The sequence below is a fragment of the Danio rerio genome, chromosome 9, assembly GCF_049306965.1.
Source record: "Danio rerio strain Tuebingen ecotype United States chromosome 9, GRCz12tu, whole genome shotgun sequence".
In the NCBI taxonomy this organism is placed as follows: Eukaryota; Metazoa; Chordata; class Actinopteri; order Cypriniformes; family Danionidae; genus Danio; species Danio rerio.
In genome coordinates this window covers 22,686,419-22,699,544 of record NC_133184.1, presented here as the reverse complement: position 1 = coordinate 22,699,544, position 13,126 = coordinate 22,686,419, and the positions used below count along the sequence as shown (strand labels likewise).

Below are 13,126 nucleotides of genomic sequence, written 5' to 3'. Positions count from 1 at the left end.
ACTTTCAAGATTTCAATTAAAGAGTGCACCAAAACATTTAAATTGTGTAACTTTTCCTCATGTTGTCCCAAATCACTTGCATCTGAATCATGTGCTTTTTGCAATATGCTGTCACTTTACTGGGGCATAAGGCGTTACTGGTCACCCCTAATCCCCTCACTAGCACATCTTCCAGCAGCAACTTTGTTTTCCTAGGTTGTTACCCATCCAAGTACTGACCATGCCTAACTCTGCTTAGCTTTATCGCGCAACTACTTTCTAAAAATTCTTGGTTGTTTTCACCCAACATTGGGTCAAAGATGGACAATTCAATGTTTGATTAATTTGTTTACATTTTAAACCCAATGATTGGATTTTTCCATATTTTACCCAATGCTGGATTACACCATCCAGGGTTTTTAGAGTGTAGTCTTGGGTTATTAGGGTATATGATATGGCAGTAGTGTGACATGACACTCCTGAAGGCTGATTTATACTTTTGCATCAAGAGCACGTGTATGGTCTGGCGCAGCCTTCATTCGATCGCAAAGCCTCCATTGATGCTGACGCGCACCTCTCAAAAAATGTAACTACACATTGTAACGACGTGTAGCGCAAGATCTGTGATTAGTCAGCTTGGTAGCTGCGCAGAGTGTGAGCAGTGCTGAGAGCTGCGAGCCCAATGGAGCAAATGTTTACTAGAGTCGAGTTCTGTGAAAGAGCTCCAGATGTTTTGTGTTTACTTTATGATTAAAGTTGTTGCACGTCTGCCGGTTCCCGCCTCTAAATGAGCGAGTTTTAGCTACTTGTACATTAAGGTAGCGTCAGGGGCGTTGCTAGACATAGAGCTCTACTGCGGCACACACCCTCCTTCACCATCCCCCGAAAAAAATTTTATAAATACAAAAAAACCCATGTATTATAAATAAATAAAGTGTTGTTGTTATTATACAATTATTATTCTAAATAACAGAAATTAGTCCCTAAATTTAACTAGAAAACAATGTTAAGACACAACTGGAGTGGTATGCTTAGATCATTTATGAATTCTTTTGCATGAATATTAATTTCATTTGAATAAAATTTTATGGACAATACTATAGAATACAAAAAAGAGATGTTTTATAGCATTATCTGTTGTCTTAGACTTGACACATGGCAAAGAATTAGGTTTATTAAGTCTTAACTCCCTGACTCGTCATCCCTCCTTTTTGCTTCATACAAAATATATTTATCAGTAGACATGCTTAGTAAGGTCACTTTCTTATTATTATAACTTTAGTTTTGTCGACTTGCAAAACTCACTGCGTGTTGACACCTCTGCATAAAAGGCTGTTATGCCGGTTTCACAGCGCATGAGCGGTGCGTGAGCAGCAAGCAGCAAGTTTCGGCATGCTTGTTAACAACCAGGACTCGCACCGAGAGAAAAAAAACGTGTAAGGGTTGAGCAAGAGCGGTGTGTGAGGTGCATGAGTATGTTTTTCTGCTCACGCGGAAATGCGTCAGTTTGCTATATGATTATATTACATTGCTTTTATCAGCGTTGGTTAGGTTGCACATTGAGAATAATGTCTTTATTTCAGAATTACTACTCTTAATAAATACACTTGCATATGAAGTAAATCATATCTCAATGCATTTACTGGGGCACTGGTGATTTTTACTGGGGCAAAATTGGGTCTAAACTGGGTCTAGCGACGCTCCTGGCTAGTTTTCAAAAAAGAAAACACTTATGGAGAAACTTAATACCGATGAACATAACAAAACCTACTGCCAGCTAGCGTTTCAGAAAATAAATAGCACACAGAAATAATAAATGCATGGCTACACGCAAGACATGTGCCGTGGGTCAGGCCGATTGCTTGACGCAAAAGTATAAACCACCCTTCAGTCTCATGGGTTCTCGCAAACCAATGTGAAGCAATTAAAATACACAGTAATGATATATCTTTATTAACAATGTATGTAGATATGTGCTTTGTATTAAAAGCTTGATTAATGTGTCTCATTATATTCTGTGCTACATAGATATTTCTCAATTTTTTTTTCAAACATTAATGTTGGTTTTGAACAAAATAAAGGTAAATGATTGCAGAAATGTAATGTTTGCTTGATCTCGTAAACCATGTATATCTGCTTCTAGTGATATATTTTTAAAGTGAACAGATCTTTGTTTAATCCTGCTGCCTAAACATGTCAAAAAATGTCAGAGCCACCTTTCAAATAACTGCAGAAGCCTCGTTCTATGAAGGCGTCCGTCCGTTTTATTGGCCTCAACTACTGGCAGTCAGCTAAAACATATTTTCCATTCCCAGATATTTATTTAAAGGAGGCGAGTTTTGAATGCTTATTTTACCCAACCGGTTCCTATCTCTACAAATTCTCAAGATGGGGGGAAAACACACAGATTCGTTTTCACGGTTCACTTCAAAGTGACCACATAAAGCAGAATAAGGAGGATAATAATAGATTTTACTGTACGCAGCAACTCGCTAGCTGTCCGGCACGTTTTCTCTGGAACTGAGCAACTTTTGAAGGGTAGCTATAATAAGTGTGGACATGTTCTTCCTCTCAGCCACCTGATATGCTTTCAACTGTGTGTGTTTGTGTGTGTTGTGCAGCAGAGTGAAAGTGTGTCGGCCGGGTTTTTTTTGTGTGTTTTCTTGCAGGAACTTTGCAGCGAGCATGTAAAAACACACATGCACACACTCCCACTCCCCCTGATTTTATTCCATTTTAGCTTCATGCCACATATCTTGGCAAGGCTGAAGACCTCCCATCGAACATACGAGCTTAAGACTGTTCCACATGTGAAAATAATACCCTGGCCCAAGGAAAACACTTGACTTCACTGAAAAAATCATGACAAGCTAAAATCAATCGGATCTTAAGCATTGAGCTTAGTGTTTAGAGCTGTATGTGCATTTGGGATATATTGCACTAGAACTTTTTTATTTATTAAAGGAATAGTTCACCCAAAACTGAAAATAACCTTAGCCTTTGCTTGTTCCAAACTGTTTCCAGCTTTCTTCAAAAAATCTTCTATATCTTTCTTTTTAACAGGACAAAGAAAATCAAAAATATTTGCAACCACTTGAGTATGAGTAAATACTGAGTAAATTTTCATTTTTAGGTGAACTATCCTTTTAAAATTCCAAAACCCAGAACGATTTAATTTTCAAGAATCATGATTTTATTATTTTAATTTATTTTAACACTTGTGTGTCTGAGGAATAATCCATTTTTATTTGGCTCTCTATTTTTTCACTCAGTCTTTCTTGGTCTCAGATATTTGCAATAAGCTTGGGCATTATCCAAATTTTGAGACCGTCAAACCTTCTCCCTATTGTACCTCGGTATATGGTATTACTGTGAATAATAAAATTATTCCATAAGACTCAGACAGCATCACCAAACTGTTGGCTTGTGACTAAACTGTTCAGAAACTCAAACTCAAACTCTAATACTGAAACAAAAACAAAATAACATGCACAACAATATTAACAACTTATATTAGCAACAAATAGCAGATAATAAAAAAAAAAACTGTCAAACAGAATTAAATTAACATAAACTTCCAGAACAGTTTTTGTGCACACAAATCAATTGTATTTTACCATGTTCTTTGTGAAAAGAGTCCATTTCTTTCTCCAAGTATTTTGTCACTACATCAGTACAGGTTTTCCAACTGACACTGTCCCTTTTATACTTTGTTGTTTTCCCGAAGGCCCCCATTACCATCGGCTGCGTACTGGCGGTGGACTTAGATGTTGTTGGTCTTGCATCAGGAGGCATTGAAACTGTTGCACTGAGTGAACTCGGGTCCATCCTTGAGCAGTTAGTGTATTTTAGTTTCGTATATGAAACTTTAGGTTCAAGGTATTTTTATGTCTCGCTGTCACCTTTTTGTTGCACAAATTTGCAAATTGCCTCATCCGTATTTACCACCTCTCTCTTCTCATTTGGTTGAAACCTAAAATACTGCCAAACTGCAAGAAGTTGTTTATTTCGAGACCAGGTCATTTAGTCCTTGGCTCACCATCTTTCCCCAGCTCTCTCTTTCTCCTCCACACTTTCCCGGTATGATGACCACACATATGCATCTTTAGCCATTAAATAAATTATATTTAATATTTAATCCTTGTATCCCACATAAGTGCATTGTTTTTATGACGGTATAACGGTATTTAAACTGATATCATTTCTATTTTTAGATACCGCAGTATACCGTATTACCGCCCAAGCCTAATTTGCACTCACATAAAGTAGGGCTGGGCTGATAAACGATATTATATCGCATCAAGATAAAAATGAATGTCAATAAAAGTGATGAGATCTGGACTTTTTTACTTTATATTGATTAAGAGCCAATCACACAGCAGAAATGTACTATAATGGGATTCTAAAAGTGTGTTGATATTAGAGATGTACAAAATTTTCGACTACCAAAAACCCTCTAATTTTTGTGGCTCCAGTCATTGTAGGGTTACTCTTTCAAATCTGGAAGCATTAACAACTTATATCGTTATCGTTCAATGTGGAAAATAATTATCGAGATAATATGAAGTCTTCTGAGATCTCCACCAACACTATATCAGATTATTCAGCTGTGAACCCTCTTTGCCGTCATCTTTGTATCCGCTGTCTCACTTTCACATGTAGATTAGCTAGCTGTAATAAATATCTCTTTCAGCACTGTGCCATAAAATCACATTTTATGTTCATTCCTCTTAGGGTTTACGTCAGATGCCTCAGAATCCTTTTGTGAGTATGAGAGATGGCGGCCTTGTCGCCAGCACCCATAAAGTTTAATTCTCTGAAGCAGAACGATTTTGAGGAGTGTTTTTATTTTGAATCGTGTGTGTGTGTGTGTGTGTGTGTGTGTGTGTGTGTGTGTGTGTGTGTGTGTGTGTGTGTGTGTGTGTGTGTGTGTGTGTGTGTGTGTGTGTGTGTGTGTGTGTGTGTGTGTGTGTGTGTGTGTGTGTGTGTGTGTGTGTGTGTGTGTGTGTGTGTGTGGATCTCTTGGTAACTCTGCAGATTTCACAATAGCAGTTGAAAAAGCGTCATCATATTTTGTAAGGAGAGATGGACTAGTTTGGGTGCTTGTGATAGAGTATAGATCAAATAACGCCTTCATGCTGTGCCACTGTGCACCTGTTGGTAGGTGGGAAACATCTTGTTCTTTTCACTGCCACATAGGGGCGCTACGAAGATGCCTAGATTGTGTGTAATGAACTTTCACTGTTTTAAAAACAATGGATTCATTTCATGACAATAGGTCTAGTGTTACTGAAGTGTCCTCAAAATAAAAGCTTGTGTGCCAAGTTCTATTATTGTTTTGATGTTGGATTAATAAAGGAACTTTAAAAAGTTGTAATATATGAAAAACATTGTAAAAAATAATGTTCTATTAGAAATTACTTGTTATATTCAAAGGGAATAATACAGAAATTCAGTATCACACAGCTATTAAAGCAATATATATATATATATATATATATATATATATATATATATATATATATATATATATATATATTTATTTTTTTTTTTCTTGTAAAATGTTTGTATTATTTGTTCCCCTGTATTTTGTTTCTACAAATATTCATGTATTCATTTGTTATTTTTATATTTGGTTTGATTTTCAAGATAAGCAATTGAAATTAATTATTAATGCGTAAATGAAAAATTTCCAGTTCATACAGCTCTAGATGATAAGAATTATAATAATAATGTATACTAATTTACATTTATATGGTGCTTTTCTGGACACTCAATGCGCTTTACACATTTTTTGGGGGAATCTCCTTATCCACCACTACTATCTGATTTCTACATTTTTTTCATTTAATAGTTGTGTTTTGAGTAAAATGTTCAACTACTGATGACATGTATAAAAAAATGTGTCAAAATGACATTAAAAGTTCAAATTACTCAATAATATAAAACAAATATTTGCTGAAAATGACTGGTCAGTCTAAAACATTCCATATTTTTAGACCTTAAATATAGAGGAAAATGCACATATGCACAATTTATGTATACTTTATATATGTATTTCCCTAATGTCCATGGAAACAGTAATAACTTTAAAGTGGTCTTTTTGTTTTTCTAGAACTAAAAGTTGAGTAACTTTTAATGTTTTTCTCAACAAAATTAAGAAAAGGAATCCTTTGTTTGATCTGTGCAGGTCTCAGAACACGCCGAGCTCTCTTGGATTTTGGGCTGTCTGACCAGCATGCCTCGTTTACGGCACCTGCCTCAGTGGAAGGTAATTACAACATTTCTGGAAACACTTTAACATACAGACCACTTCTAACTATTAACTTGTGGCTTATTACCTGCCTATATTACCATTTTGGCTGTTTATTAGTATTTATAAACCACATATTCTGAATGATCTTATTCTACATTCCTAATTCTACCTAATACATGAACCCAACTACTATATTAATAGCCAATAATAAGCATCAAATTAGGAGTTTAAGTCACAGTTAATGGTTTATTAATAGCAGGAATTGTAATTTAAAATAAAAATGTGACCATAGTTTTTTACAAAGACAAGTTTTTATCTTCCTCTGATTGTCAAATAATAAATAAAAAGCATGATAATTGGAGATTGTAACATGCCAACCTAAATGCACCTAATTATAACAATTCTGGTAACACTTCAGTATAGAGTCCAATTTTCACTAGTGGCCACTACTAGAGGCTTAGTACCTGCATATTATTAACATTTTGGCTGTTTATTAGTATTTATAATCCACATATTCTGCTTGATCTTATTCTGCATCCGTATCCTACCCAATACTTAAACCCAACCACATTAACAACCAATAATAAGCAGCAATTTAGGAGTTTGAGTCATAGTTAATGGTTATTAATATCGATTAATGGTTAATAATAACCATAGTTAATGGTTAATAATAAATATTAAGCAATAGTTTTTTTATCTGCTCCTGATTAAGTCAAATAATAAATTAATGAATAAAATGTGATATTAGATGATAAATATATTGTACATATATGTACACATACTGTATGTGCATATATATGTACATATATTCATCTATTGTAAATCTCCGATCATAGTTAATACAACCTGTATATAATGCTCATCCATCTGTAAATATTACCCATAGTTTTTCTATAATTGCACTTATAAACTATTATAAACTTATACCTATATCCTGCACTTGCTGCTATTGCACTCCTGGTTAGACCTAAACTGCATTTCATTGACTTGCATTTGTACATGTGTAATGACAATAAAGTTGAATCTAATCTAATCTAAACTTTTATTAGGAGATGGTAACATGCCAATTTAAATGCTCAGCCATTCCTCCTTTGTTAGTTGTCTATGTGGCACAGCGACAGACTTTTCCCTGTGCCGGTCAGGGGGTGTAGGAGGACCTGGCAGGGAGAGACAGGGCTTGATAATGACTGTGATTCACCCAGTGAGGACAACCCTTTTATATTGCTGCTGACGGAGTGCTCGGCCAGAAGCCTCCCACCGCTGCAGGGAAAACACCTAGCTGTTTACTCAACAGCTGAGTGCATGTGAAACGTGGCGGAAAGCGGCCTTTGGATGCTGCCTGTGTGCGTTAATGTGGCAAAACTACTTCATTCAGGGACACTGAGACACCGCATGATGTTAGACCTCATTGTAATAAGAAAACAAACACACATTTGCAGCCAAATGTAATGAAAGGTGCTTTAGATTTATTTCAGACTTTCCCCTCTGCGCTTACCAGTGGTCAATCCTCAGTTTCTTTTCCTCGCAGATGAAAAGCAAGCAGAAGAATGAAGGCAGTGTGGGGCTTTATACATATCCGGTGTTACAGGCTGCAGATATTCTGCTCTACAAGTATGACTCGGCTGGGCTCTTAATATGTGTTGTTCTATTTCCAGTTTTTGTTTGAGAGAGAGACTGATGTTATTGTTGTGCAGATCCACACATGTGCCAGTAGGGGAGGACCAGATCCAGCACTTGGAGCTCGCCCAGGACTTGGCCCGTATCTTTAACAACCAGTACGGAGAGTTCTTCCCTGAGCCTCGTGCCCTGCTCAGTATGTTTGGACGTTCTCGTTTTTTACCTCATGACTTTACATACATTATAATAATGAACATGCACAATACTGACATAGTGGGCACTCAAAAAAAACATGATTATTTATTGTTAAAACTATTAGAGTGCATTTTAGGAATATTCACACTGTATCCGCAGTAGTGTCTAACCACGCCAAATGCTTGGAGACTTTTATAGGTTAAAAGTTTAAACATTAACATTTTTAATTTACTTGATCTACTACATGACTAAAAGTTCTGCGACTATTTGGCTTTATATATTCTTTTTAGATGATGTTAGTTTCTTAGTTGATGCTTCACTCAAAAAATATTTTTGCAGCTTGTTCAAACTACTTATTTAAAAGGAGCTGAAACAACACAATTCTGGAGTGTTTTTGGGAAACGGAATTATTTAATTGTTGTTATATTAACTTAATTGATTTGTGTTTGGACAACAAGAATGATTTGTGTGGAACCCTAAAAATTTTTTTTTGTGTATATAATGCTAAATATGGTTTAAACTCGTAGTCGTAATCTGATTACAAGACATAATTGCTTTATTAAATGGAGTTAATAAAAATAACTAATTTAAACTAAAAGTAACATAGTTACTGGCTTTTTCTCACTGTTAATTTTAATACATTAGTTAACATTTACTAATGAGACTTTATTAAGTGTTACCTATTGTTCTTTATAGTCATTTTGCTGTTTTATTTGGTTAAAACATTTTAACTCTGAACTTTTTGACACAATAAAGCAATAGCAGCTTTTTTATTTTATTTTATTTATTTATTTATTTTTTTATACCGGTTATGAAATTAAAGCACAAAGTATATTTGATTTTGTTAAGTACAGATTTAGCCACTATTTGTGCATTTTCTTTGCAAATGTAATGGCTTTGCACTAGTTTGGAATTGTTACAAACATTTTCTAAACAGTTGATGTCAGAATCCAAAAGTTTAATTGACTGCGAGTTCCCTTGGTAGTTTTATGTTTTGGTTTTATATTGTAAAATTGTGTTTTATAAAATCCCCCGGAATTATTAGCCCTCCTGTTTATTTTTTCCCCCAATTTCTGTTTAACAGAGAGATTTTTTTTTAACACATTTCTAATCATAATAGTTTTAATAAGTCATTTCTTCAATAACTGATTTATTTTATCTTTGCCATGATGACAGTAAATAATATTTGGCTAGATATTTTTCAGCTTAAAGTGACATTTAAAGGCTTAACTAGGTTAATTAGTTTAAATAGGCAGGTTAGGGTATAGGCAAGTCATTGTATAACGATGGTTTGTTCTAAAATGACCTGAAAATGGTGTTTGAATTTTTTTTAACTGCTTTTATTCTTGTCGAGATCAAACAAATAAGACTTTCTCCAGAAGAAAAAATATTATCAGACATACTGTGAAAATTTCCTTGCTCTGTTAAACATCTTTTGGGATTTTTTTTTTTTTTTTTTAAAGAAAAGAAAATTCAAAGGGGGGCTAATAATTATGACTTCAACTTCAAGATGGTAGTGTTGTAATTTCTTTGTAAGCTGCAAAACAAGATTTTTAAGATTTCTGTCGTCACACAAATGTTTTTGCTTGACAACTAAAACAATTATGGTGGTCGACTTTTTCCAATCATTCGGGGATTCTTTGCTAAAAGAAATAACCGCCTGCTTGTGTGGCATAAATTTACAACATTTCTAGTCATTTTGAATTGTCTCTGTATGTTTTGACAAATTAGTTGTCATTACACTAAACATTACAAAGATTCTAATGAAACCTGTTTACGCTTGTACTATTTCCCTTGTGTTGTTAAATGATTAATAATAAAACTGATTTTTATAAGGGCTTATATTACAGCTAAACAACAACAAAAACTTTCTCTAGAAGAAAAAATATAGGAAATACCTTTTTCTTGTTTTTTTTAAAACATATTTAGAAAGGTAAGTATGGAAGTATTTGATAAATAATTAAAGATGAAAAATTTTGAGTGTATATGCGTACAACCAAATTTTATTTTGGTTTTAACTTCCCTATTTTAATAAATTCTCATAAAAATTCATCTGGGCACAACATCTAAAAAGCTCAAAGGTATGACAAATTACTCTGCCACTGAGCAAATGCACAAATGAGTCTAGTCTGTGCTCTCGGTTGTATTCTTGAGCTCCCTTAATTCTTCACTGTATTTTACACTCTCAAAATGACATACCCTTTGCACAATAAGTGTACGCACACATGGCTGGCATGTTGGACCGTCGGTCTTTCATTCTCTATAATTATCGCTGTCATAAAAGCACAATATGAAACCAGTCATGTGTGCAATGGCGCTTTGATTAAAGGAATGTTCTCTTCCTCCTCTATCTGAGTGATGGGGTGATAATGGATCTGGGGAGTTTCCCCTATATATGACTTCACAAAGGACCGGTTCTCGTTGCTCTTCTTACTGTACATGTAAAGGAAGACTGCGTCTGCATCCTAGTGCCAAAGCTGAAGCCAAACAATATCTGTTGTCCTGAAACCAAATCAAAGATAAAACCATTATGGACCATCTGTGTTGTGATATTACAAAGAAATAATATTTACACAACCCAGTTGCTTTCCAAACATGCGTCATTTCAGTCTAATTGGAGTTTGACTTGTTGGTTTTGTGTATTGGGAGTTTACTGAAATAATTTTTATGCTGCATTTTTTTAATCAAACATACAATTAATATAATATTTATTGATAATTATGTAAATATTATTACAATTTAATAATGTTATTTATTCCTGATGTTAAATTAATTTGATTAGTTTTAAGTCTCCATGACCCTTCACGAATCTTTGTAATATTGTTTATTCTATAATGTTATAGATATATTCTATAATATATAGATATTAATATTAGTGCTAAAAACTATTAATTATTATTATTATTATTATTATTATTATCTTTTGGATACTAAAGTTTAAATGAGCAATATTTATATGAAAGTAAATCTTTTTTAAAACGTAATAAATTAATTTTATGTCAGTTTGAATCAATTTAATGTGTCCTTTTGTACAATACAGTGGTAAACATTTTAATCAAAATCAAAGTGTTCCTAAAACTATTGAACAACACCCATTCTTGAATTGGGACTATTTTGACAAACAATTTTGATCCACTTCCAATGTTATTGAGTACTGAACCAAACATTGAAACAAAAGTGAATAACAAACGCACGGAAATATTCTAAATATTTCACTTTTCTGCTTGTTACTGTAACTCTCAGGTGGCACACGCAAGGTAAAATCTCTCCGGGATCCGTCCTCAAAGATGTCCAAATCAGACCCCCAGAGGTTTTCTGCAGTCTTCCTGACCGACACGCCTGATGACATTGCACTGAAGATCCGCAGAGCCGTGACTGACTTCACTTCAGAAGTGACCTATGAGCCCGATACTCGACCAGGTGTATCAAACCTGGTCTCCATGCATGCAGCTGTGTCAGGACAGACCATAGAAGGGGTGATCAGGCTGGCTGAAGGTATGGACACTGGACAATACAAGAATATGGTGGCCGAGGCTATTATAAAGAAACTGCAACCCATTCGGCTGGAGATCCAAAGACTGAGGGCCGACCAGGGCTACCTTGAGAGTCTCTTAGCCCAAGGAGCAGAAAAGGCACGTAGCCTTGCAGCTCCTGTAATGAAGGAAGTGAGAAAACTACTGGGCTTCTATTAAGGCCATTTGTTTTAAGATATTCATAAACTGTGAGATGCAACACAAACATATCTTTGTCTAAGAGTCATTTAGTTTACCAGTAAGTAAATTACACAGCTGTCATCACAGCCTGTTCAAACGCTCAGTTAATTGTACTTTTTTGTCTGTTTTTATTTATTTAAAGCAAAATAAATAACCTTTTTATTTATTGGTATATGAATAAGGTGCATTGAAAATAATTTTCTGTCTCATGCATGCCTCAACACACACATGCTGAGCAGGAAAAACTTACTGCCAGTCCAGAAGTGGAGGAAAACTCTTGCCAAATTTTGCTTGGATGATATAGTAGACACTTCATACATGCGGTACATGTGTGACCAGAGTAAAATGGCATTTAGTGCTTGTGTGAGGATAATGTCTCAGTTGTATTGCATTGATTGCAGAATTTGGCAAGAGTATATCTATTTATTGTTGTGTGATATATTCCACCGAAATATATTGCCATAAACAATATTATTGTCATTTTAACACCATTTTATGTACTCAAAAAATATTTTTTCAATATAGTTGATATATTGACTATTATGACATGATGTAGTTGATTATTGTGACAGGCCTACTATAAGATTGAATCTTTAAGCAGATGTCAAGACCAACTACTAGGCAAAAAGGAATATGTTTTAAAAGTTTATGTTTTAAAGCAGAGTATGTTTTAATGTTTTCATTAGTTTACTCATCCTCCACTTGTCACAAACCTGTTTGAGTTTCTTGAGAAGAAGATATTTTGAAAAATGTTGGAAAATGGTTTTGGCTTCCATTTGTTTTTCCTACTTTGGATTTAATGGCTACCCGTTTCCAACATACTTCAAAATTTCTTCTTTTGTGATGTAGAAATATACGTTCAAAGATTTGAGACCACTTTATGCCCATTGAATAGTTTTTTTAATTTTTTTTGATGAAATATTCGTTTAAGGCAGGACTGTAAATATATGTTAGAAAGGTTTCATTTATTTCAGATTATACAGTCTGAAGGCATTTTCACTTCAAGAGCGGTTCATATAGCTAGCATTAATACTAAATTCAGGATGTTGTTGTTTGCACGTTCAGCGATTCTGCTTCTTTAAATGCTCGAGCTTCTTCCATACAGCAGGTTGGATTCTGATTGGCTGTCAATGTTTTTATCGTTCTAAAACAGATTCCAACCATTTCCTCTGTCCTCTATCATTAGAGTTGTGATGTGGACTTTGCTGTTCTTTTAAATGTACAACCGTTTTTTCGAACTGCATCTTTATCGTTTACTTATTGTCCTTAGAGTGAAGCGGACGGGCCCTCAATTGGGTAAGATTAACCTACTGTTGCAGATTTTATATCCAATTATGCCCGAAACTTTTTACAAATAGGCCTAATT

At 34.6% G+C, this 13,126-nt stretch overlaps 1 protein-coding gene and 1 long non-coding RNA gene across 7 annotated transcripts in view; both read left to right on the top strand.

The window, feature by feature from the left end:
* The window catches only part of wars2 (tryptophanyl tRNA synthetase 2, mitochondrial), a 44,891-nt gene extending 32,961 nt beyond the window's left edge, over window positions 1–11,930 (top strand). For 5 of the 6 annotated variants that reach the window (XM_073911837.1, XM_068223370.2, XM_073911839.1 and 2 more), the window contains 4 exons: window positions 6,170–6,250; window positions 7,764–7,846; window positions 7,930–8,048; window positions 11,291–11,930. In XM_073911837.1, the coding sequence (XP_073767938.1) occupies window positions 6,170–6,250; window positions 7,764–7,846; window positions 7,930–8,048; window positions 11,291–11,739 (732 nt within the window). In that variant the 3' untranslated portion in view covers window positions 11,740–11,930. 6 annotated transcript variants of the gene reach the window in all.
* Window positions 1–13,126, top strand: part of LOC141376109 (uncharacterized) — a 607,180-nt gene that overhangs the window by 54,959 nt on the left and 539,095 nt on the right. The window lies entirely within an intron of this gene.